At 39.6% G+C, this 26,234-nt stretch overlaps 2 protein-coding genes across 2 annotated transcripts in view; one reads left to right on the top strand and one right to left on the bottom strand.

Annotated features, from left to right (window-relative positions):
- Window positions 1-80: 80 nt before the first annotated feature.
- PNO1 (partner of NOB1 homolog) lies at window positions 81-9,688 on the top strand. Its single transcript, XM_033838385.2, has 7 exons — window positions 81-338; window positions 573-722; window positions 3,296-3,379; window positions 3,573-3,633; window positions 3,867-3,984; window positions 8,403-8,473; window positions 9,155-9,688. The coding sequence occupies exons 1-7, from the start codon at window positions 132-134 to the stop codon at window positions 9,220-9,222; spliced, it is 759 nt and encodes a 252-aa protein (XP_033694276.1). The 5' UTR covers window positions 81-131; the 3' UTR covers window positions 9,223-9,688.
- Window positions 9,689-13,991: 4,303 nt separating this feature from the next.
- Window positions 13,992-26,234, bottom strand: part of PPP3R1 (protein phosphatase 3 regulatory subunit B, alpha) — a 59,353-nt gene continuing 47,110 nt past the window's right edge. Inside the window, exons 3-6 of the mRNA XM_033838383.2 lie at window positions 24,114-24,290; window positions 22,974-23,033; window positions 21,251-21,435; window positions 13,992-16,128 (exon numbers count right to left, since the gene is read on the bottom strand). Of these exons, the coding sequence (XP_033694274.1) occupies window positions 16,081-16,128; window positions 21,251-21,435; window positions 22,974-23,033; window positions 24,114-24,290 (470 nt within the window). The 3' untranslated portion in view covers window positions 13,992-16,080. The remainder of the gene's footprint in view (window positions 16,129-21,250; window positions 21,436-22,973; window positions 23,034-24,113; window positions 24,291-26,234) is intronic.

The following is a 26,234-nucleotide window of genomic DNA, read 5'->3' as shown; positions in this document are numbered from 1 at the left end:
GCCTGGGACTTCTTAGGAAAGGGGGCGGAGCCCTAGGGCTGGTTGGCGAAGGCTGGGTCCTGCGAGGCGCGCCTGCGCTGTGCAGCCCAGCACGTGTTCGAGCAGCAAGCTTCCGCTGGAGTTTCTTGAGGATGCAAACCGAGATGGAGGCACAGAGTCCCTTGGCCGAGGCCGGCTTCACCCAGGTCACCCGAAAAGGTGGCCGGCGGGCGAAGAAACGGCAGGCTGAGCAGCTGTCCGCACCGGAGGAGGGCGAGGACGCGTCCCGCATGGACACCGAGGAGGCCCGGCCTGCCAAGAGGCCCGTCTTCCCGCCCCTCTCCGGGGACGGGTTTCTGGTACTGGCGGGGACCGAGGGACAGGAACGGGGCAGGGGCCAGAGGCGGGTCAGGACGGTGGCCTCTGGGTGATGTTGAAGCTTCTTCTGGCATGAAGCTCTTAGAGAGGTGACTCTCCTGATGTTTAATTCGTCCAGTTAAAGGGGTGTTCTTGATAATCAGCTGTTGTTTCATATCTCCACCCACCCCCTATTCCTCCAGACAACTCCTGAGTTGTGTTTTCTTGTATCATAGGGTGGGAAAGAAGAAACCAGAAAAATTCCAGTCCCAGCTAACAGATATACTCCCTTAAAAGAGAACTGGATGAAGATATTTACACCTATTGTGGAGCATTTGGGACTTCAGATACGCTTTAACTTGAAATCGAGGAATATAGAAATCAGGGTGAGGATAATGTTAACTATTTTCAAATATACTGCGGTTTCTCTTTTCTACGGGGATGAAAAGGTATGAATAGACTTTCCTTAATGAGGCTTATTTTGAATGATTTTCTTCCAGTTTTCTAATATATTTTAGTGTTTGAACCTCTCAAATGCCTTCAAAATTTGCATACAACACAATTATTAGTTGAACTCATAAGTTCGGTCTGAAATCATACTAAAATACCAGCTGTGTCTTAGAAGACTTTTAGTAATGTTCTGTTTTAATTGAGAAAAGGCTTAGTAAAGAGGTTGTCATGTTTCAGAAGTATTTAAATAAGCAACCAAAGTATTTGCTGCAGTACAGGTGCTATATATTTTAGTGGTATTTTTTTGAAAAAAAAAAGTATTAAGTGTAAATTATGTATAAGTGTGTTTATTTACTTTTTCATTTGTTCATTCCATGATGTCAGTCTAGGAGTTAGACAAAAGTAGTAAACTTTGGGGTATTTTGGTTTTTTGTTTTTAATTATTTATTTATTTATATTTGGCTGTGTTGGGTCTTCGTTGCTGCATGCAGACTTTCTCTAGTTGCAACGAGCGGGGACTACTCTTCGTTGCAGTGCGCGGGCTTGTCACTGTGGTGGCTTCTCTTGTTGGGGAGCACGGGCTGTAGGCGCGCCGGCTTCAGTAGTTGTGGTGCATGGGCTCAGTAGTTGTGGCACACAGGCTTAGTTGCTGCGCGGCATGTGGGATCTTCCCAGACCAGGGCTCGAACCCGTGTCCCCTGCACTGGCAGGCAGATTCCTAACCACTGTGCCATCAGGGAAGCTTGGGGGGGGGGGGTTCAGGGTGCCAATTTTGTATCAAAATCAGTGACCAAAAGTAATTATATCTTCCTTTTTAATGATTCATTATCAGGACTGGTATAGACTCATCTCTGTTGAAGGACTAGAATAATGGAATAAAGCAGGGAGGCACTGGTCTAAATAGTTGGCAAAGTTTAAAATACAGAACTTGACAGTAGAATTCCTCTTTGTTCCCATTGGCACTTTCATTCAGGTTTGTATGGCTTTCTGCCAAAACCTCTTGTTTGCTTATAAGTGTCCTTTACCTCATTGCTTTAAACCTCCTTTCACCACTCCATCCTCTATGCCAGAGCCAGATTAATTTTCTCAGACCACACTGGTTTTATTGATATCTTGGTATCTTCAGTAATTCTGAAAGATAAAAGTTTTTGACTGAATTTGCCTTTCAAGTAGAAGTCTCATTCCCAAGTTCTCTCACCATCTCTTTGAACATTTTTCTGTCCGTCATTATGGATGGATTTGCTCTCTGAAGGCCCTCTCCTCCCTACTCCCTTTTTCTTCCTCAGTTTCATCATCTTTCAGGGTCTAGCTCAAGTTCTTTCTCCTTTACCGTCAGTCCATTTTTCAGTCTTGTCTTCAGGGCCTAAACGTTTATTGTGCTTAACTGTCTTATGAATTGCAGCACCATCAATTTGGATTCCACTGACATTTGTTGATACTGCTTTGTGCCAGACACATAGCAGTGGTTTGGCAGGCACTACGTCATTTTGGTCTTCAGGACAGCCCTATGAGGTAGATGACATACCCCATCTAACAGATGTGAGGAAACTTGCCAAGGAGTTTCTTGGCCAAGGTCATCAGTGCTAGTAGGGACTCTTCCATTCCAACCTCCTTATTTTACAAATGAGAAAACTTAAGACCTAGAGCATTCATGGGACTTGCCTAAAGTCACATATAGAATTGCGACTGGGATCTAGTTTTATATGTGCCATTACACAACCCTGTATGGCTTCAAATTTGTCAAGTATGTGGTCTCCTCAACTCAATTGTGAGTCTGTGTGGGGGAGGAGAAATGATGGTTTTGGAATCAGATCTGTGTTCAAATCTTATTTTTTTACTTTTTGGTACTTGAGTTTCCTCAAATACAAAAGTATTTATCTTACTTAAATTTAGGTTGACACGAAGATTAGAGCTATAGTGTGTCAAGCACCTTTGTAGTACACATCATTTACAGGGATGGGCATTTTATGAATAGCACTTGTATCTGTGATTATGGAATAAACTCTTTGAGGGCAGGATCCCCTGCTTAAACCATTCTTGGTAATTAGTACTAGAGTTGTGGCTTTGGGAAAGAAAAATCAGCACAGGAATGATGGTTGAAGTCGGGAGATTAGATCAGGACTCCCAGGGAGACTGCATTGAAGGAGAAGAGAAGAGGACCAGCTTGGGTGGGATGGGCCGAGGATGGAGGTCCTTCAGAATGGGAGCCATTGGAGGAATCTTGCTGGTAACTCCAGAGTCAGATCAGCCTTGGAGTACAGTAAGTCATTTGACAGTCTTTGGGGGGCACTGCCCAGTTATGGAGTTAGCAAAGTTTTGTTTTGAAAATTAAACACGGTACTTACCAAAAACTGGGTCATAGAGAATATATTGGGGAAGGGTGGTAGTGAAGGAAATTATAATAATTGGAAAGGTCAGTCCTAGTAGTTTGTTAGAATATTATCTTTTTCATTCCGAGCTATAATTTGTGCTCCATAGCCACACCTTTTTTTTTTTTTTTTTTTAACAGACTTGTAAAGAAACCAAAGATGTTAGCGCTCTGACAAAAGCAGCTGATTTTGTGAAAGCCTTTCTTCTTGGGTTTCAGGTAGAGGTGAGTGATTTCATGATATCTGAAATGGGGGCTCGGAAAATACGCCATATGACTGTTTTGATGGATTTGGGCTTTTTTATGTTTTGTTTTTTAATTTGAGTGTTGTAGTTCTACAATTTATGAGAGTTAGCTTAACACTCATTCGCAGGTGCCTGAATGGAAGAGCTTCACAGTGTGTATTTCTGTATTGTAGGACGCACTTGCCCTCATTAGGTTGGATGACCTCTTCCTAGAGTCTTTTGAAATTACAGATGGTGAGTGTATGGTGGTCTTTTCATATGAACTACTGGATGGTACTTTTCTGTTGCTTTGTCTTGTACCTGAGTCTCAGCTTTCCAGTCACATCAGTTGAGTTGTGTTATTAGCAGCTTTTCAAAAATGTGTTTTATGTCTTTCAGTAGGGAAATTTGGCTAATGATTAAACTTCCCATGGAAGTGGGTGATGCTGGGATGGCTTCCCTCCTGAGGTCTTGCTTTTCTCATTTAGTTAAGCCCTTAAAGGGAGACCACCTGTCGAGGGCAATAGGAAGAATCGCTGGCAAAGGAGGAAAAACCAAATTCACCATCGAGAACGTGACACGGACGCGGATAGTTCTGGCTGATGTGTAAGTATGTGATCTTGAGAAAATTATTGTCATAATTTATAGTTGATCGTTTGCTGGTTTCAAGAAGTGATAAAGATTGTATTTTACGTATAACGTAGCCACTAAATCTTTGTCAGGATATGGTTCTGGATGAATAGTTACCTACTTTGAAAACAGATTTCGTTGAGAAAATCTTAGATATTATAGCCTTTTTCTCAATTAGTAATGAAGGAACTGTTTAGAATCACTGTTAAAAGAAATTATATGACAGGTGAAGATTGAAATAGTATCTCAGGAGAATCTATTAAATCAGTAGAGGAGAGCAAGGAGTAGGTGTGTTGAATGCCATCGTGAGACTTTCCTTTAAAAAAGAAAACCATAAATGTATATACACACACATGCACGTATATATAAAGGCCTTTCATAAAAGGAAGGTGACCATTGCACATTGTGGGAAAAACTAGAGAGCAGTTATATGTGAACATCAATAAGATGATACAGGCTTAAAATAAGGGTGCAGGAAGTCAAGCTGGGATTACCCTTCCCTGCCGGAGGTTGAAGCCGCTCTGTTGCCAGTTTGGGGTTACTGGCAGATGGCGCAGAGATTATATAATGCCGTGAAGTTGGGAAACGAAGCAGTTGACTGAGAGGAGGAGGGACCTGCCTACTGCTAAATCCAGAAATAATTTTATTTAAAATCATGTCATCTTTGCTCTGAACCAAAGTACTCACCATTATTTTCGAATCTGAATTTTAGACTATTTTTTATACTGTAAATAGAAAACTGTTAACACTATATTGGTGGCCCTGTTTACCTGAAGACAGGTGTGTTATAATTTTGACCTTTTATGACTTAAGCCTGGAGTTGGGACCACGGAGCCATGGGAAAAACTCTTTTGAACTAGAAATTTCAAAAATTGAAATGTTTACCACACTTTAAAATATCATAAACAGCCCTAAAAGTTTTTGTTAATTTAGAAATTTTAAAATGTAACTGATTTGCTAGTCCAATTATGGTTAACGCATCATATTAAGTTTATAATTTATAAATGTATCAGTGTATTTCTAAGGGTTAACTTAAAATTTACTCATTGAACTAATTTTTTAAACAGCTGTATTACAGTGTGGTTTACATACAATTAAAGTCACCTGTTTTAGGTATATAATTTAATGGGTTTTTGGCAAATACTCTGCAGTCCTGTGATCCCACTGTGCTCATTTCCATCAACCCAAAAGTTCCTTGTGCATCTTTGCAGCCCCTCCCAATTCCCAGGCAATCACTCATCTCATTTCTGTCACTATGGTTTTGCCTTTTCTCGAAATTCATATGGGTGGAAATACACAATATGTAGTCTTTGATATATGGCTTCTTTTAGTTAGCATGTTGTTTCAAGTTTCTCCATTTTGTTGGGGGTTAGTAGTAGGTTTTTTTTCAGTGCCAACTACTGGCAAAGAAATGTACTGTCTTGCAGTTTTTGCTGTAAATAGGCTAATTGGAATCCACATGTTCAGCAATTTATATTAGTTGTGATGCAGCCATAAGATGGACTGTTATGTACCCATAAATGTTATTTTTGATGAGTTGCTGAAAACCTGGCAAAGATCACAGTAGGATGTGAACAAAATATAAAACTGAAAACCATTTGTTCCAGATACATTCAGGATATCAAATGGGAAAGAATGTGACCTATATGTCCTGGGACCTGTATGCCATTCCAACCACTGCCCCATTGCTTTGGTTGTTTTAGCAGCAAAACTACTCACACTGTATGTATCCTTGCTTCTGTATCTCCTCATCTTTCATGCTGTACTTCACAGAATTTTGTTTTTATCGAAGTTACACATACACATACTTTAAAATAATTCCTCCTGTCTGCTTCCATTTCCCCCTCCTCTGAGGGAGGAAATTTCAAGTCTTCAAGTTCAGCTAGCTGACTTGTAAAAATTATTTTTCCTCTGTATTTCCAAATATCTTTGTATAGCAGCTTAATTTTTCCCCCTCAGATTCCCTGTTGCTTTTCTCCTGTGAAAGATGAAGATTCCTCTTTTGGACTTCCCCACCTCCGCCCACATGCTCAACCTTTCCAGCGCTCCCGTTTGCTTGCCCCTCCCTTTACACTGTGGGTTTGGTTCGACTCAAGCTCAGTATTACCTGAGCATGAAATCGGTGCTCAGGGTATTAACAGCTGAGCCAGGTGGTGTACTGTGGTTACTTTATCTGTCCTCTGCAACTTTGTTGTCACATGAAGAAATAATTCTTATGTTTCTGTGTGCTTTCTCAATATTTCAGTGTACTAATTGAATAGAAAGCCATACATTGTCTGTATCTCCGCTTGGTGGACTCAGATGCATCAGACATTTTAGAAATCTCTCCTGGAACCTTCTGTTCCAGAAGCGCTGCTACCCTCTGCCTGGCACACAGTTGCCATCCCGGCTCCTTCTTTCACCATTGCCCCTTTGGTGTTTGAATCCCTTGGTTCTTGGATTCTTTGTCCTGCGTCCTCCTTGTTTTGGTGGTAGGTAGTCCTGGAGCTCGCTTAGCACAGGAAGGACATTTTGTGAGACCTGGTTGGGAAGATGTCTTCTATTCTGGCCGAGTATACAAATCTGTTGTAAATCATTCTCATTCAGAATTCCTTCCTGCAACTTCATCTTCTAATCCTTCTATTCAGTTTTCTTAACATCCTGTTGTCAATTCATGAGTGCCTGAAAATTGCTTTTCTAATCTCACTGGTTTGGGGGTTTATTTTGGTTTGTTTTTCTTCTTTTCTCCCTAGAGTTTCTGTTTCTGTACTGCTTTATTCCGCTTGCTGGTTGTGCCTTCTACTCTTTTGCACTGGGTGCTTTCCTCGGATTCTGGTTCCTCAGTGTGGGCGTCATATGTTAAGGGTGGGGCCGTAAGGAGCAGACTAGAAACCTGGGCTCGGGATGCCTGTGGGTGGGCTAGGGGCGGGGGGCTGGTGGCCTGTAGGCTTCACTTAGGATGATTGCCAGCCTGTTTCTTTGGGGAAGCCCCGATGTCAGTATCTTTAGTCTTTCCCAATGAGCAGGCCAGGCTCCCCAGAGAAGTATTCTCCAGTCTCTCTGCTGACAGACTCTGGGAGCCCAGTCACGAAGACAGTTGGAAGTCTCGCGGCTCATCGTGCAGACGTTTGCTTGACATTGCCCCTGTTTTCGTCATGGTGCTCCTACTTCCACTGTGCCTCGTGCCCCTGGTCCAGCCCCCAGGGCTTTCACCTTCTGCAGTGAGCAGCCCCACCCCTTAATTTTACCAGAGTTACAGAGGGGTAGTAAGGTGGTTGCCTGGTTGCCCGGAGTGGGGAAGGAAACCTGGGGATCATCCTGAACAGACTTAACTGATTCTCTTGTTTTTAGCCTCATTTTTACCCCAATTTCAGAAATGCCTGAGCCTTTGGAAGGGAGAGGGTTCTGTTTGACGTCCCCCCTGAAGATTTTGGTGTCAGTTTACTAAGTTTACTGATATTTTGGAAGATGGGCTCAGAAAAGCAAAATGCTATGTTCTCAGTCTAATTCGAACTATTTGGCAAGGAATGCCCAGTAAAAAGGTCTGGATGATCTCCAGAGAGTACTGAAGAAATTTAGAGAATCTTAAATCTTTTTTCTTTCTTTTAATTTATTTTTATTTATTTATATTTGGCTATGTTGGGTCTTCGTTGCCGCGTGCAGGCTTTCTCTAGGTGCAGCAAAGGGGCTTCTCATTGCGGTGGCTTCTCTTGTTGTGGAGCACGGGCTTTAGGCACATGGGCTTAGTAGTTGTGGCTCGTGGGCTCTAGAGCGCAGGAGTTGTGGCGCACAGGCTTAGTTGCTCTGCAGCATGTGGGATCCTCCCGGAGCAGGGCTCGAACCCATGTTCCCTGCAGTGGCAGGCGAATTCTTAACCACTGCGCCACCAGGGAAGTCCCTAAATAATCTTCAGAAAGCTTTGCAGTTAAAATACAAATATGTTTTAACTAAGTACAGTATTACCTGCATCTGGGTACTTTAATATTCCCAGCTCTGCCAGTGCGTCATCTCGGACAGGTGTTTTGATTTCTCACTAACTTGTTTCCTCGTATGTAAAGTGGGAATAGCTTCTGCCTGATAAAGCTCATGCAAGGATTAAATGAGAACATGGATGTAAAGCCCTAGCGTATTGGAGAGCACTCAGTGGATAGGAGCCATTATTCACCAAGGGTCTTAAAGAACTGAGTTGTTTTTTAATTTTTTATGTCTTTCCCTCATAATTTTTTACTGGGATGTAATGCACTTATCATTCCCCTTCAGAGTGGTTTTCGGTATACTTACAGAGTTGTGCGGCCATCACCACCACCTTTATTTAGGCATGTGTATCTATCATGAGTTTCCAGAGTTTCTGGATCATGGGACTTCGTTAAGGAAATGCTTTTTGTTGCTAACCTGTCTCACTTTATCTCTTGCAGGAAAGTTCACATCCTTGGTTCTTTCCAAAACATCAAGATGGCAAGAACTGCTATCTGCAACCTCATCCTGGGTAACAGCAGTTTCTTCCTATGTTGTCTTCTCTGAAGGAAAAGAACAGGGAATTTAGGAACTCAGATCCCATTTGCAGGTCACTTTAGGGTCAGGGTGATGATAAAGGTAGCAAGCAGAAACTCTTGGGGGCTGGCAAATGTGGGCCCAGAGAGAAAGCAGGAATCTTTTTGCTTGGATTCCATCTGCAAACCCGAGAGAAAGGGTTTATTGGATTACATTGCTTACATCGTCGCCGCGTCCCCTGATGAGGTGCGCTAGGGAGCCCTTCCAGAATAGCAGGCAGCATTGTTTTAGGTTCAGCCAAAGGGGAGCTGCTGAGCAGCATCAGTCAGTCATCTTAATCGATTGACTTAGTCCCATTTTCAAACCACACTTGCGGTCAGAGCCATGGGTTGTAGCGCGTGCTCGAGAAATGTGTGGGATCCACCGCGGTGCCCAGGTCAGTTGTGCCCAGGTCTGACTGGCTGCTTTTCGAAACGTTTTGACAACTCGGAGTCTTTGGCTGTTAGGATTTAAAATGTGCTTTGGAGAATATTTATGTGGTTTCCTTTATGGTTCTTTTGTTGATTTAAGGTAGATCCAGCGGAAAATGTCCCTGTCCTTTGTAGAGTTGCAGACCATTTTCCATGTAGCATCTATATGTATACGTGTGGATAATCTTTTTTATTTTCTCCTGCAGGAAATCCTCCATCAAAGGTTTATGGCAATATCCGTGCTGTGGCTAGCAGAGCGGCAGACCGATTCTGATTTCAAATCAGAGACTTTTTACCTTGTCTTTGAATTCTAGAGAAAATGCCTTTCCCCTCTACAAGTGGTCACCAGACACCATGTGAAGAACTTTTCAGTCGTGGATACCATTATTTATACGAGCACATTAAGTATAATTTATTTTTTCCGTTTTAAATCACATATCGATTTGCATAGTTTATAATCCTCTCATTTGGAGGGAAACTTATTTAAAAAAACAGTTCTATATTAGCTTCCAAGTTTTTTGTTTATAAATTTATAAAAAGTTATTTCTTCTCTCTGAGTTGTAATTAAAAGAATTATCTCAGAAAACCTCTCTTGACTTGTGACCCTTAATACTGGATGGTGTGTGAATATTTTAGACCCAGGTCATAGCAGCAGTTTGGATATACTCTGTGGACCAAGGAAGGCTAATATTTGTACCTATTTTTGCAGTTTGTAAAATTAAAGATTACATCACAAGGTTGATGTGAGGAAGGAGTTTTATTTTTTAAATAAGTGTTTAATGAAAGCAGTCAGACCTTACCAGTGTTTGGGTGTACTACTTCTAAGTAGTAAAGGTGAAATATGATAAAAGAATATTTTTACCCCTAAGAAAACTACTATATTCTGCAAATGTAATAGATTGTTTTAACAGGTGTCTGCCTAAATGTTCTGATTTATATTATGCATTTTTTTAATGAAAGGAACCTACTTCATTAAACTGATGTTATTCTCTTGTACATTTCTGCAACCCTTGACCAAAACTTTAATGATAGGAGTATTAGAAAGTACATGTAAGAACTAGAAAAAGTGTTGTTTTAAAGTATTGCTATTAAGCTTTCTATTAGTTACATGTGCCACTATCCCAAACTATTTTGTACATTGCATTGGGATTAGATATACTTAATATTACAGTGGGAATCCAGTGGGAAATTGCTGGAAATGTCCCAGCAGTAATTTTTTTATCCTTTGGCAACACAACAGCATGGAGAGTGTATGTGTATGTTGATATCATTTTACTCACATCCTTTTGAAAAGGAATTTGTCGGGACTGCCTCATTCTGGAGCCTGCAAAGGCTTCAGGAGGTACTTGCCTACCCGCCACGCTTTGTCCGGGAAGTTATATGCAAAATTGTGAGTGCTTAGGGTGTACTTTTCTAAGGACTGGGTCCACAGTTTTAATCAGGTTTCCAAAGCGCTTGGCTGAGATGAACCATCGCTACGTAACCATAAACATTTTGTGCTGATTCTTAAAGAGCATCATTTTGATTGGAAAAACACGGGTTTTCTATGTTAAAGTGAAGTAATCTTCTGGTATTTACTTCCTTTTGAAGATTTCTTACGTAGTTAGAACTATCAGTAATATAAGAGCAAATATATTTCTTGGGCAGTTGCTAAAATTTGGGATACTGAACTTTTACCGTCTTGAGTTTTGGGCCTCTCCCTGGGCAAACATCCCCCAACCCCCAGGGAATCAGCACTGCTTGGGGCTTGAAAGGGAAACAAAATGTTAGAGGAAACCCAGCTAATTCCTGGAATGGAATAATGAAGAAAAAATAGAGGTAATAAATCTGACTATATCACAGTGGTAGTTGCAGTGGGAGTTGATCTTGACCTGGATCAAATCACTTCTTCAAATTCTTCTCTAAGGCCTGGACATGAAATCTAATAACCAAAAACCTCAGCGATGCTTATCCGTATTTCTGTGGCGTCTGTCATGCTAACCTGTGATTATTTTAGTGTCTGCCTCCCACCCTGAAGCCTCCGATCTTTAGATTCTCAGTATCTAGTACAATTTCGGACACATCATGTAACAGTTTATTAACATATTAATTGCTACTTGGCTGGGGAATGGGCATGAAAGAGGAGTATTTTCTTAGATATTCAGTGGCCGGTAAGGGAAGAGAACTTGTTTCCTCCTAGTCGTTCCAGAAGATTTGGACTCCAATTCTCATCCTATCTAGAGAAGAAAGCTCATGTTCATTGAGCATCTGGGAAAGAGACCTGATTTTCCTGATTCCAGAACCATGGGACAGCATGCTTAATGTTAGATTATTGAGTACACGGTGACAGTGTACATAACCATCCTACAGCTTGCAAAATGCTTGGATTATACAAATGTTAATTACTCATTTGGTGAAAGAAATCATTCAGAGACACCAGTAATCTGAAGGAGGTTTGGGAGAGCAAGGACTCGCTAATTTGATCTGGCTAGCTGATAAATTTATAATGCCCAAGGTTAGTAAAAGGTGGAAGTGGCAGTGGACTTTAGCTTAAAATGTGAGCTAATTTAATGAGCGATTTTTGAGCATGTGGGAATTTCTGAAGACTAAGAATTGTTTGAAGGACTTCCCTGGTGGTGCAGTGGTTAAGAATCCGCCTGCCAATGCAGGGGACACCGGTTCGAGCCCTGGTCCGGGAAGAGCCCACATGCCGCACAGCAACTAAGCCAGTGCGCCACAGCCACTGAGCCTGTGCTGTAGAGCCCGTGCGCCACAACTACTGAAGCCCGCACGCCTAGAGCCCATGCTCCGCAGTAAGAGAAGCCTGCACACCGCAGCTAGAGAGAGCCCACGTGCAGCAGCGAAGACCCAATGCAGACAAAACAAAAATCCATTCTATAAAACAAAAATTGTTTCAAGACATATATGAGCTTGAACAGCATTTCTTTCTAAGTCCTGGAAAGTATCCAGAAAGATTTCTACCATCTTGTCTACTCTTTCTTTTAAACTGTGGTAAAATAGACATGATTCACCATTCTAGCCATTTTGAACTGTACCGCTCAGTGACACTAAGTACGTTCTCATGCAACCATCATCCACCATTTCCAGAACTTTTATCTTCCCCATCTGACAGTGTACCCATTCAACACTAACTCTACCTCCCCCGCCTCCTGGCCCTTGGGAACCACCATTCTACTTTCTGTCTCTATGAGCTTGACAACTCCAGGAACTTATATAAAACACACAGTATTGGGCTTCCCTGGTGGCACAGTGGTTGAGAGTCCGCCTGCCGATGCAGGGGACACGGGTTCGTGGCCCGGTCCGGGAAGATCCCACATGCCGCGGAGCGGCTGGGCCCGTGAGCCATGGCCGCTGAGCCTGCGCGTCTGGAGCCTGTGTTCCGCAACGGGAAAGGCCACAACAGTGAGGCCCGCGTACCGCAAAAACCCCCCCAAAAAACAGTATTTGTTCTTTTGTGACCGGCTCTTTTTTCTTAGCATGTCTTCAAAGTTCATGTGTGTTACAGCATGTGTCAAAATTTCCTTTTATGGCTGAGTAACATCCCATTGTATGTATATACCACATTTTGATTATCCATCTGTCATGGATGTTTTGGTTGCTTTCAAGTTTTGGCTACTGTGAATAATGCCGCTATGAACACGGGTGTGCCGACACTTCTAGTCCCTACTGTCACTTCTCTTGGGCAAGTATCCAGAAGTGGAATTTCTGGGTCATATGGTAAATCTGTGTTTAATTTGAGGAACCATTATACCATTTTTCCACAATGACTACACCATTTGATATCCACACCAGCAATGCACAACAAGCCTTCCAGCTGCTTCATATCCTTACCAACACTTTTATTTGGCTGATGGCAGTGCTGACGGGCCTGAAGTGGTATCTTGTTTTAGTTTGCATCTCCATAATGACTAGTGATACTGAGCATCTTTTCACGTGGTGGTGGCAATTTGTGTATCCTTCTGGAGAAATATCTCTTCACGTCCTTTTGCCCACTTTTTAATCAGGTGGTTTTTGAGTCGTCGTCTTGACATATTCTAGATAGCAATCTCTTAGCAGATACACGATTTACAAATGTTTTCTCCCATTCTGTGCATTGCTGTTTCACTTCGTCATCTTTTCTACTCTTAAGACCATCAGGCCTAACTAACCTATACTCCTAGTTCAAAGAGCCAAGGAATCCAGTGCACAGTATCTCATAACTAGTGCATGCCTGACAATATGGGTGTTTTGGGTATGAAACACCGAGAGCCCATAATTCACGTGGGCCAGGTACATCATTTCCCGTCACAAGAACCTCAAGTGCTTATTACAGCGCAGGCATGGCGTGGGAACCCTCCAGAGTTGCTGAATGAATAAAAGTCTCAAAATTATACTAATGCTTACCTTTTATGAAGTGAGAAAGTAGTGGATAGAATTTAACATCACAACCTGTAGAAACAAGGTGTCTCCTATTACCTAATTCATTGATTACGTATTCATTAAACACTAAGAACTAGGCAGAATCTAGACAACCAGGTCTATCAGTGAACAAGGGACAGAAATCCCTGCCCTTGGGGAGCTTTCATTCGTGTCATTTCCATAACCGGGGAAGACAAATACAAAATGCTTAAGTGAATCATGTCAGAAGAGGTTAAATGCTATGGAAGAAAACAGTGGGGTAAAGGAGAGTCAGGTGTATTAGTGTGTTTAAATGGTGGCCAGGAGAGTTCCTGTTGAACCAGGACACGGCTGAAACCCTTGGAAGCATTCCCTGTGGGTAGCCTGGCGGGTGAAGAGACGGTGCACAGGCCTACAGAGGAAGCACGCCAAAGGCTTGGGGAAGCACGGAGGCAAAGGAGGCTGGAAGCAGAGGGAGGGTGACACACTGGGTTCTGCAGGTCACTGTGATGACTTGGGTTTTCACCCAGTGACAGAGCAGACTTACTTATGGCTCATAGTCAAAGATCAAATGTCAACTTACTAGAGTTTTTAAAAAATCTGAAAGAGTGAAAAAAGACTATCCAACGGCCGGGAAAGCCTGAAGACCACTGTGAATACACTCAATCAAGTTTCAAATATTTTATTTTCTTATTCATACAGTATGAAGTTTTCTAAAGATCCCACAACATGATGTTTCATGCAGAAGAAAAACTAAACATTCAACATAAACCATCCCTCCCCACCCACCCACGCACGCTAAAAAAAAAAAAAAAGAAAAAGGAAGAGAAAAAACCCTCAGTCCCCAGTAAGGAAATAATGTTTGCACTATTTTTCTGTAATGCCAGCCAAGATATGCACAAGCAAGAGAAATAGAAAGCATTTGCTAAAATATCTGTAACAAATACTTATGTACAAAAAATTCACAAAAGACTAGTTCCCCCCCTTGAAGCAGAGCACATGGCAGTTGACACTGGAACAGATCAAACCACTGGCTGGGATTATAAGCCACGTACTGATCCAGAGGAAGAAAGTTACATGTAGTGGAGATTTTCAGTTTGAACATTAACATTTCCAAAGTTTGGCAACATTATGTTTTAAAATTATGCAAATTATGTAAACAAGAGGTACATACTTTAAATCGATCTACATGCAAAACTCCATGTCATGCAAGGACACCAAGCACCGGGATTTCTCTCACAGACAGAGCCCATGGCGTGCAGCACTCAGCTGAAGGAACAGCGATGGCAGGCGGGTGTGCCCAAATTAAGATTCTTTCCTCTTGATTCAACCTGCCTTTTCCCACTCATGATTATAAAACCAGTTTTCTAGAAAAACTATATAGGGAAAGACTACAGTCCTACAAAGCTAACCAGAATGTCTTCTTCCAGCCAATAGTACCTTTGCAGAAAAGGGAAGGGATAATATCAAGTGGTGGAACATGGTAAACTACTTTTATATCACACAAATTTATTAAGTTACCTGTTACGTATGTGGGCAAATCAAGAACACCATTATGCACTCTCTATGCCTTGTGGTAAAGAAATTTAAGAGGTATAAGTTTGGATATAATTTTGCTCTTCTGTGGCATATAGATGAGTAAGGTTTCTCCCATGTAAGTCATAAATAAGTATATGTGGGTGTAGAGATACACACATGCACATTAAATATCACCAGTTTTAGATTAGCTGCAAGTCTTTTGAAACAGAGAAAGGAAATTTATGGTTTAAACGTAAGCTTAATGACAATTTACCACCCATGTAATGAAACAAATAAACGGATAGCCTAAGCAGTTACATGATTATTTCAGGAACTCTTCAATAAGTCATGTCCGAGATAAATCAGGATTGCCTCAGATAGCTTCTGTCCTTTGCGAATAAAATCACAACAAACTGACACTTACTCAGGGACATCTAGTGAATGTAATGGCTCCTAGTTATGAAGTAACACAATGAGGTGGCCATAAGCTCTGTGCTGTTGCTATATGAACACAAGAGCAGCAGCGCTGAACTATACTTTCTGCTCAAGCAGAGACGTCGTCAAAGCTGCGCAGCAATGAGACACAGTCCCTGGAAATATATCACAGGTATAAATAAAGTTACAAACTCCTTTGTTACAAAAATGTAATCAAGGTAAATAATAAGATGTTAACAAATGCTTTGTCAATCTCTCAAAAGAGAAAGGGCAGGACAAGGAAAATAGCTGGCCTAACACCTGGCTCAAATTGTACAATCTTCAATCTATATATAAAACTGTGTGAAATAAAAGTAAGGATGTTGAATGTTCTGCTTGGCACTTTTGTACTCTATCATTTTGCTTCTGAATCAAGTATATTAAATTAAAGCCAACCTACTACACATATAGAAAGCTACATATATCTATATATAAATATTTACATATGTATATATAGATACTTTCTTGTTATAAAAGATGAAGAAAAATAAATTAAAAAGCCAACCCCTTCCCTTTCTTCACCACATTGATATGCTCTTTTCATGCTGCTGTCCTTCAGCTTTAAAGTGCTACACTGAGTTATTGAGAGAATAAGAGTTCAATAACACTTAGTTGGCTTCATGAGGCTCATGTTGGAAAATGTGGCTTCACAGAGAAAAATACTTCCATTTAAATACACAGAGAGCATTGCTGGACGTCTTGAGCAGATCTTCAGAGATGGAGAAGAAAGCAAAAGTGTTGGGTGGTACTCTTTACAGAAGAGTCACACGTCTACCACCATCTTTTTGTGAATATCGAGGCCGCCTACAACCTGCAACAGAGAGAACAAATCAAACTTGACCAGGTTCGACGGACTCCCTTGTACTAGTCTAACCACTTACCAAAACTACAGCTTAAAAAACATACTACTTTAGCCATTTCCAGAAGCTGTTGTTTTTAAAAACCTGCATTGCCTTTTGTTAGAACTTTCGTGGCTTCCTTCTCCTAGGATAACATTTTCTTGTGTTCTAGCACTAGGGCTGGCAAATTTTTCTGTAAAGGGCTAGGCAGTAAATATTTCAAGCTCTGTAGGCCATGTATAGTTTCTCTTGAATTCTCTTCTCCCATTTTTTTTTTTTAAACACCACTTTAAAATGAAAAAACTTTTTTAGTTCAAAAACATACAAAACAGGCCACATGCAGGATTTGGCCCACTCTTTCGTCTGTCGTTTCGACATGGCCTTTAGTAGTTTAATATTAAATGATAACCAGATGTTACCATAAAAACTGTCAGAAACCAAATGCAGGCTTCACTGTCAGTCTGTTCTACAATATATCAAAAAGTAATAAATGAATAAAATTTTCTGCACATTACTTTCCCATGGAGTCAAATACTTGTAAAGTTGTTACAGACACCTCAGTGAATACTGACATGGCCATGTGAAGTGCAATTACCTGTATTATTATTTGGGGCATAAGTTTTATTAAGTATAACCTGTATAAAGAAAGTAAACCATAAATGTTCACAGCCTGATGAATTTTCAGAGCGAACACCCAAGTAAACAGCAGCCAGGGAGGGCATCACTGGGGCTCTTCCGTGGCCCCCTTCCCGCACTGGCCACCTCCCTCCTCCCAAGCCACCGCCCGCCAGAGGTGGTCACTATCATGATTTAACACCATAGGTTACTCTGGTCTGCTTTTATACATTTTATAAATGAAATCTTTTGTGTCTGGCTTGTTTCACTCAGCGTTGTTTGTGAGATTCATCCATGTTGTTCTGCATAGCTACATCTGTATTATTTTCAAACCTTAAAAATTTTTTTTTGAAAAAGAAAGCTTAAACAGCCAGCTAGTTCTACAACTTCTGTTATGAAAACAGCAGTTTGCTATCCTGCCCTCAAATTTCTTTTTACTTAGAGGCAATCATTTAGAATTTTCAGCTGATTCTCAGTATTTACCTATAGGTGTCCAAATAACACCCCTACATTGCTTTTTCTTGGATTCAAAGTTTTAGGCATCATCCACTGACTTCCCACCACAGAAGATGAAGATTATACTTTCACACACACCTCTCCCTTCTGTCTCCTACCACATATACTTCCCACCTCTCCCACGCTTCAAAAAATTGTATCTTTTTTTTGATTAGGCAGAAATTCAGCATTTTATTTATGACTATATAGAATACTACTTACAGCAGAAGAGAATTGTGTACTATAGTTACTTTTTCTTTCCTGCACATTTGTTTTGCTACAGTTAATAACTGATCTTTTTCTTTGCCAGGTGTTCTATGTATTTATCATTAATTCAACCCTAAACTTTGTTCTAAACGCACTTAAATATATTATGTAATTCTATCAATTTTACTGTCTTGAAATCACTCCCAGAGCTTTCCAACCTGCTCCCATCCAGGCCTGTCATCTATGGATCCTCCTTCACCATCATCCTAGAGATTTCCTTCTTTCATGTTGGACCTTCTGCTTCCTGGATCCCACATTGTCTTCTTTTTTTGATTTATAACCTTTTTATAGTGGGAGCACATCCTCTAGTAGTTTCCCAGAAAGGGAGGCCTTGCATACCTAAAATGTCTTTATTTCCACCACCTAGTTTGAGTTTACTGAGAGTTCTCACTTGAAAATAACTGTCCCTCAAAATTGTGAAGGCAATGCTTCCATTGCCTTCCAGTTGCCAACTCTGCTGAGAAATTTGCCACCATTATGATTCTTTGTATGACACCCTTCCCCTACCCCTCTACTTTAGCTCTTTGGAAGTTTGTAGAACCATCTGTTTGTTTTAAAATTTCATGACAATGTGCCTAGGCCCACATTTTTATATACTATGCTGGGTACTCAGTAAGTCTTTTTGGTCAAAGAAGCTCATTACTTTTGATTCTGACATATTTTCTTGATTCATTTTTGACATTTCCTTCCTTGCATTTTCTTTCTGGACCCCTAGCATCTGGGTGTTAGACCTCCTAGAATCTACTTCAAAGTTTAAATGTCCGAGAGCTCTTTTATATATTCTCCAATTTTTGTTTCAAAAATCCAATATATTATATCCCTGAGGATAACCATGACAGATTTTTGTTCTACTTTGAAAGTTGTCACTGGCCTTGCATAGCCTGCTTCTCCAAGCTTCTTTTTCAGGTGTTATCTCATCTCTATAATCCATTTTAGAGGCTTTCCTTGAATGTCTGGTGATCCATGGCTCTCTGCTCCTGTGGAAAGGGCACTAGAGCCTCCACATACAAAGTGGGGCTGTTGACTGTGGCCTGCGCTTTGAGTGATCAGTTAAGACCATTTCTGGAGATCAGATTTCCCAAAGAGGGCTGTCCCACCTCTTGCCTGGAGGGTACAAGTCTAGCTGCCAGGGAATCAGGTTAGGGAACTGAGCCTTTCAGGGATTCCACCTTATAAACCAAGTTGCTTCTCAGCTTTCCAAGTTTCTAGCTTAGAATTTTTACTCCTGTCTGCTAAACCAATTAACCATTCAACTTTGTAAGTTGCCAAATCTAGTTAACTATCCTCTCTGCTATTCACTTGGTCCTTGTGGGTTTATAACCTTTTGTTTTTAACCCATTTAATTTCAGTGGAGGTTTGAGAGGAAGCAAAAGTAAATAGATGTGTTCAGTCCACCAACTTTAATCCTGTCACTAATCATTTATAATATTTGTGCATGGTAAAGTATTCTGAAAATGTTAAAGTAGGTATGTAGTATGTGATCTTATTTAAAATAACTTCCTTGGGACTTCCCTGGTGGCTCAGTGGTTAAGAATCCGCCTGCCAATACAGGGGACACAAATTCAAGCCCTGGTCCGGGAAGATCCCACATGCCATGGAGCAATTAAGCCCATGCACCACAACTACTGAGCCTGCGCTCTAGAGCCCATGAGCCACAACTACTGAGCCTATGCACCACAACTACTGAAGCCCATGCGCCTAGAACCCATGCTCCGCAACAAGAGAAGCCACTGCAATGAGAAGCCCATGCACCACCACGAAGAGTAGACCCCGCTCGTCGCAACTAGAGAAAGCCCATGGACAGCAATGAAGACCCAATGCAGCCATACATACATACATACATACATACATAAACTGTCTTTCTCTTTCACTGTTATAGCTTAAGAAATCAGAATAAAGAAAAATCAATGAAGCCAAAGTTAAGAGCTTGATAAATGTTCCAAAAAGTTGGCTTAATACACAAAACATTTTTCTTCATTCCTGAACTATGCCCTCCAAAAATACAAGTAAAGGCAATTTATCACAAAATGCTGAAAAACAAACTCAAAGCTTAGCTTATGTCTTCAGTGTAAATAGTACCATTTCTATACCTAGGGATGTATTTTAATTTCCTTTCACTGGTAAGTGATTTACATGCAAGTTTTAGTTTATATTTACTAAATGCAAGTAGTCTTCACTTATATACATCCTTTCCATTAACACTCCAGTCAAGAGTTTCCCTTTTTTGTTTTGTTCCCTCAAGTCTTGGAATTATTTTTTTTTCCTTCTTTCGAAAACTGGCTGCTACCTATGATGCCACTACCAGCATGGTCTCAGGTCGCACACAATGTGATGTCCGTCCACGGGAGTCCTTCAGCAAGTACTGGCAACAGTGAAGGAGGAAGGACTTCCCTGGTGGCGCAGTGGTTAAGAATCCACCTGCTAATGCAGGGGACACGGGTTAGAGTCCTGGTCTGGGAAGATCCCATATGCCGCGGAGCAACTAAGCCCATGCACCACAACTACTCAGCCTTCGCTCTAGAGCCCATGAGGCACAACTACTGAAGCCCAAGTGCCTAGAGCCTGCACTCGGCAACAAGAGAAGTCACCGCAATGAGAAGCTCATGCACCGCAACAAAGAGTAGCCCCCGCTCGCTGCATCTAGAGAAAGCCCGTGCACAGCAACAAAAACTCAACGCAGCCAAAAATAAATTAATTAATTTATTAAAAAACAGTGAGGGAGGAGACACAACGGAGGGACAGGACACAGAGCAGTACCACCTGGCACGGGTTCCAAATCTCAAGGCTCAAGCCTATCTAATCTCTTCCAAAAAGACCTCGAGTGTTCTTTAAACTAGAGCACCACCCTACTTTTTGAAACAAAATGCAAAGATAGTATTCCCTTGAGATGAAGAAAGATCCTTAAAGGATCACGTGAACTTCTACTTAAATGCTGAAGTAGATACTTAAGTCCTTATATAACACACAAAGTAATTTGTTTTCCCTGGTGTCATCTAAGTAAAAAATGAGAAGAGGAGGAAAGTCTTTTATAGAAAGATTTCCCAGTCATGACTGAAATTTTTCAAAACTTTTTCTTTGTTATCTTTGCCTTTCCTTTGCATTGCTCAGTATCTCTAGCTTACAGTTAAAACTGCTTTTAACACATCAAAAAGTTAGTATCTTTGCTTTAGGGGCAGGAGTAAAGAAGAGAAGTAGTAAACTGGAAGCTAAGCCGTTGCCCCAGTTTCCACCTAGAGCTAGTTGTCGAGGCCTTCCCACAACTGTAGCCCCTGCCTCTGTGGAGCCCTTGCCCCAGCGTACAAGGACTACTCATCAGTAGCTTAGAAAAATAAAATCACCCTTTTACAAGGCCTAGCTGCTGAGTTTAAGACGGACAGGGACTCCATTTCTGTTGTCCTCATGAAACCAAGCCTCTGGATTCCTAGCTGAAACTCATGAACTCATATTTCCCACAAAAGTATTTTCAAACAACCTAGCTGTTCATTTGGGAGGCTACCAATAATAAGTAAAAGTTACTAGTACCATTCTTGTGGCATTTTATCAGACAATCACTGAGAATAAAATCAGTAACACTTACAACAAAGAACATTTCAAAACCTTGAATATGGAGCAATTAGGCAAAATCAAAAGTAGAAATGTCTAGGGCAAAATAAAGGAATTCTCTATTAAGTGGTATTAAAAATGTTTTCATGAAGTGTAACTAATGAATGTACTTACAGCACAGAATTCTTCAAAGGATATTCTTCCATCTCCATCCTTATCTGCATTTATTATGGTTTTGTCCACGATTTGCTGTAACTGTGTATCTTTCAGATTGTTCCCCACCATCATCTTCAGCACCTGGAAGAGTTCCCCATTGGAAATATAGCCATCTTTATCCATGTCATAGATACGGAAAGCAACTAAAAAGAGAGTAAGGAAAATCAATGGCAAAATCAAAGGCAATCACAAACGAATACTTTCAATGAGAGAGAGAACAATAAGCTGCCAAACAATTAGAATTCTACTCTGAGGACAGCTCCTTCCTACACAGAGATGTCTCTAGGTGAAAATGGTTAAGAGTATATGGGCTATGGGACTTCCCTGGTGGTCCAGTGGTTAAGACTTCACCTTCCAATGCAGGCGGTGGGTTTGATCCCTGGTCAGGGAGCTAAGATCTCACATGCCTCATGGCCAAAAAACCAAAACATAAAACAGAAGCAACAAATTCAATAAAGACTTTAAAAATGGTCCACATTGGGCTTCCCTGAATCCGCCTGCCAGTGCAGGAGACACGGGTTCGAGCCCTGGTCCTGGAAGATCCCACATGCCGTGGAGCAGCTAAGCTCGTGCACCACAACTACTGAGTCTGCGTTCTACAGCCCGCGAGCCACAACTACTGAGCCTGTGTGTCACAACTACTGAAGCCTGCGTGCTAGAGCCTGTGCTCCGCAACAAGAGAAGCCACCACAACGAGAAGCCCATGCAGTGCAACAAAGAGTAGCCCCCGCTCGCCGCAACTAGAGAAAGCCCACGCACAGCAACGAAGACCCAATGCAGCCAAAAAATCAAAAAAAAAAATAAAAATAAAAAAAAAAAAAAGGTCTACATTGAAAAAATCTTAAAAAAAAAAAAAGTGTATATGAGCCATGGAATCAAGACTGCTTTGGCCAATTAGTGTAGCCTAGTGGTAAGTTATTTACCCTTCCTAAGCTTCATTTTCTGCACATATTTAATTGGGGCTAATAATAGTTCTAACCTCTCAGGTTCTTTACAGTACCGAATGAGATAATATACAATCAAAGACAGCAAATGCTATTACTATTATTCTCATTTGTATCAAAAAGAGTTCGTTTGCAAAGGATGTTTGCATATAGCCTGCACCTCAGAGAACTGTTATAAATACAACATCTCTCTAGTTAAGAGCTGAATGTTTTAAAAAGATATCAGATGTTCCCTATGATAGAGGCAGCCTATGTAAACCAAAATAGTGGACTTCTGGCTAAATAATTCTGAATACAACGAGTGTAAATAAAGTTAACCTAATCATATTAGAGCATTTCTTCTCACTTTCATGCCAACATTTTATAATAACTATAAATGGAATATAATCTTTAAAATTGTGAATCACTATATTGTACACTTGTAACTTATAAAACACTGTACATCAACTATACTTCAATTAAAAAAAAATCTCTTATCTAAGACATGTAATTCATATGGCTGTAGAAGGAAATTCTATTTTCCTTCTATCCAACTAAAAGCAACAATGACACATCATTAAAAAATGCAAACTGCAAATGTCCAGAAAGGATTTTCTCCAGAATGTAAAATTTTTGTTATGTTTACTAAGGATCTAGAATAAAAGACATCTTTTAGAATATTTTAAAAGGAGGTTATAATGCAGTATGGGGTAGTGGTCTTAAGAGGGAGAATGAACTCAGTGAAGAGAAATACTTACACCTCAACTTCTGTTCCTTATCTCCTTTGACACTGAACTGAGAGACTCCCTCAATGAACTCTGAATAAGAATAAAATATGTTTACAAATCAGAAGTTTCAATTTTTTACAAAGAAAAACAACACATACCCCCCCCCCCACACACACACACACAAACCCCTACGTGCTGACAAAAAGATATTTTCTTGCTGCAAAAGAAAATATTACTAGCTGTGTTTAAAACTGAAAAAGCCAAATTTGAAACTTCGTAACAAACGAGGTTCTATATATATACATTTTAATCTGAACCTGGAGTTCTCTAAAGTCAAATCAATTTAAACAAATATTTACTTACACTACAGAGCATAACACTCAAAAAAAACCCCATATTCTTTAAGCTATTTAACTCTTTTTTCTTAGAATATGACAAAAGGAGGCTTTAAAAAAATTTACATTGTTTGGCAGGAAAAAAAAAATTTTGGATTTCTGGCTCCAAAATTCAGAATCATTTAAATAAACTGTTGGATGTTTCATTAACAAATGGTCATTTTTCTTCACTGCCTGCTAAACACTAAATCATAACCAGTTTTAAAGCCCTTCACTTATAATCCAATTCCTCAAACTAAAATAACAAAATCTGTTGATTCCCTGGTGAAATGAAATGTTTATTTACTTTAAAGTGTAGAATCAAATGGTTAATATTAGCAAAAGCGCTACTGTCTTCGTAAAATCTTAGATTAACTAAATTAATCCTTTCTATGATAATACTCATATCCTTATTACTTCAGCTTACTTTTTATTGCTGACTTAGTATTAAGTCTCATTCTTTTATAAAAGGTTTTAAAAATGTAGCTTCTAATATTGTAAGTTTCCCTAAAGTGAGACTAATTTTCGAACAGCAAAAGAAATTCTAAATCCCATTTTTCAGATTACCTTAAAGGGCAATTTGATCATTTATGACCCCAAAAGTAAAAGATCTTATTAGCCCATTAAGGTTCATATATCACAGACTTTGAGGTTTTAATGTAATCTATCTTTATAAGAAAACCAGTAATACACATTCAAGAAAAACTAAATTTTTCAGACATTTTTGTACACAGAGCTGTAAGATGCTATTCACAGATTATCTAACTGGTAGTTTAAAAAAAAACTACTTCCTTACCTTTAAAGTCTACTTCTCCATTCCCATCTGTGTCAAATATATCTATTACTCGCTGTACTAAGGGATTCTGTTGTAACTCAGGCAGAGACATGAACTCTTCCACACTCAAAGAACCAGAATTGTCCAAATCGAGCTTCTTAAATCTCTTTCCTAGCCTTTTAATTTCATCAGCATCAACTAAAAGCAAACAAAAAGAGGCAGCAAGATTTAACAAACGATTTTGTGATAATTATAGGAAAAAAATTCACCACTTATCCAAGAGTTTAATTTCCAATTTAAAGAGTTGCATATACGATTGACTAATTTCTTATAACAAAGAAAATATATCATAAAATTTTTTTTGTTACCCTTTTGTTTGTCTGCACCTGCCATAACATACAACCAACTGTATGCTGAGTAAGATATTACAAGATTAACAATGCTAAGCTGATCATGGAAGTCACGTGGTTTTACCAGGCAGACTAAATCAATCTCTATGTACCAGGCACTCTAATTTTCACTTATCTTGTAAAATTTTAATTTAGTTTATTTCTAGCAGTTCGTGGTTCAAAATTTGAACATGGTTTGAACACAGTTCAATATTCAAAGCCTCCCTCCAACGTTGCCAGCTTCTTGAATATTCTTCTAAAGATATTCCTTGCAAATATGAGCAAAGAAAACCCAGCATTTTTAGATTTTAATCCTTTAATTAAATTTTTAAGAAAAAATTTTATAAAGGTTAAATTTTTAAAGGTTACTATCCGTTTACAGTTATTACCAATATCCTAAAAATCAGGCCCAGATCTTTTTAAAACAGATCAAACCCGCCTTGGCAGCACCATCAAGTGCTTCAGCTTTGCACTTCGTACAAGCTAAATATAAAGAATTCCAACTTTTGGCACCAACTTTCATCAAAGATTTTTTTCTGCTACTTGGGATCATACTCCCTTAAAACAGATGAACAAGGAAAAACAAACAAACCTCACCCTTTTGACTCATCTTGTGACTCAGAGATACTGTTTTTCATATGTTTTGCCAAGCTGAAACTCATGTTATTTTTCCACTTTTTGTAAGGATACCTTTGGGAGGATTATCTTTTTTAGTAGTTGGAAGTGCCTACATATTCAATTTACATTATATTATACAAAGTATTGTAATAGTTAATCGTATAGTCATACATATATGTATGTCTCTAAAATTTAAGATATTAAAAACTTAGATATTTTAGTCTGAGTTTATAATATAGGTATATATTATAATAATATAGGTATTACTATGGAATGTTTACATGGAAAACAGCAAATTAAATTGTTGAGACCATACCCAGATCACTGCACCCTTGAATATACTCAGGAATAAATGTGAAATCTAGATGGTTTCCTATTTTAACAAGTGATTTCAAGAATCTTATTAATATTACCACATAAAATAATTAAGAAGTTGCCTTTAGAGAGCTCATGTTGCTACAGTAAGTTTAAATAAATATTTCCAACTGGACATATTAACGCTAGAGAGTATATAATATTAATAGAGATAGAAAGGTTGCTTATTCATTCATCATCTTCTCAGATGAAGAAACATTAACCACCTCTCTTTATTATACATATATTTTTTATCATTTAGAAAAAAAGAATGTAAGAGATTCCCAACAGTAGCAAAGAGATGCAGGCCTCTGGCTCTTCAAGCACTGTTATTACTATACACACACACCAAGCTGCTACTCCACTGTTAGGTGATTTTGAGGTTTCTCAGCATGAAAAGGAAAAGGAATAAGCAGAATGGTAGAAAAATAAATTTTCCTCAAATTTTAGCCAATTCTCCAAATTTGTAAAACAGTAATAAGTAGCAACAAGACTACTCCTTCAGGAAATTCTTTTAATAGCCACTTTATAAATAATTTATTACCTATTAGTCCATAAACAATTTAAAACAAAATAAAGCAAGTCTTATCAAATCCTCCGAGTGATAATAGTATCTTCAAAGAAACAACTAAATGCAATGTGGGATCCTGAATAGAATTCTGGAAAAGAAAAACTTTCCAGTGTCACAATTTCTTCTTTCACTAAAATATACAGTTTAACAGTACTGTAAAAATGTTCATTTCTTGATTTTGATAATGATAATTGCACTTCAAGTCTGTGA

This window comes from Tursiops truncatus, chromosome 14 (genome assembly GCF_011762595.2).
Source record: "Tursiops truncatus isolate mTurTru1 chromosome 14, mTurTru1.mat.Y, whole genome shotgun sequence".
NCBI classification, from domain to species: Eukaryota; Metazoa; Chordata; class Mammalia; order Artiodactyla; family Delphinidae; genus Tursiops; species Tursiops truncatus.
Note: the sequence above shows the minus strand (reverse complement) of the source record. Positions and strands in the feature narration are given on the sequence as shown.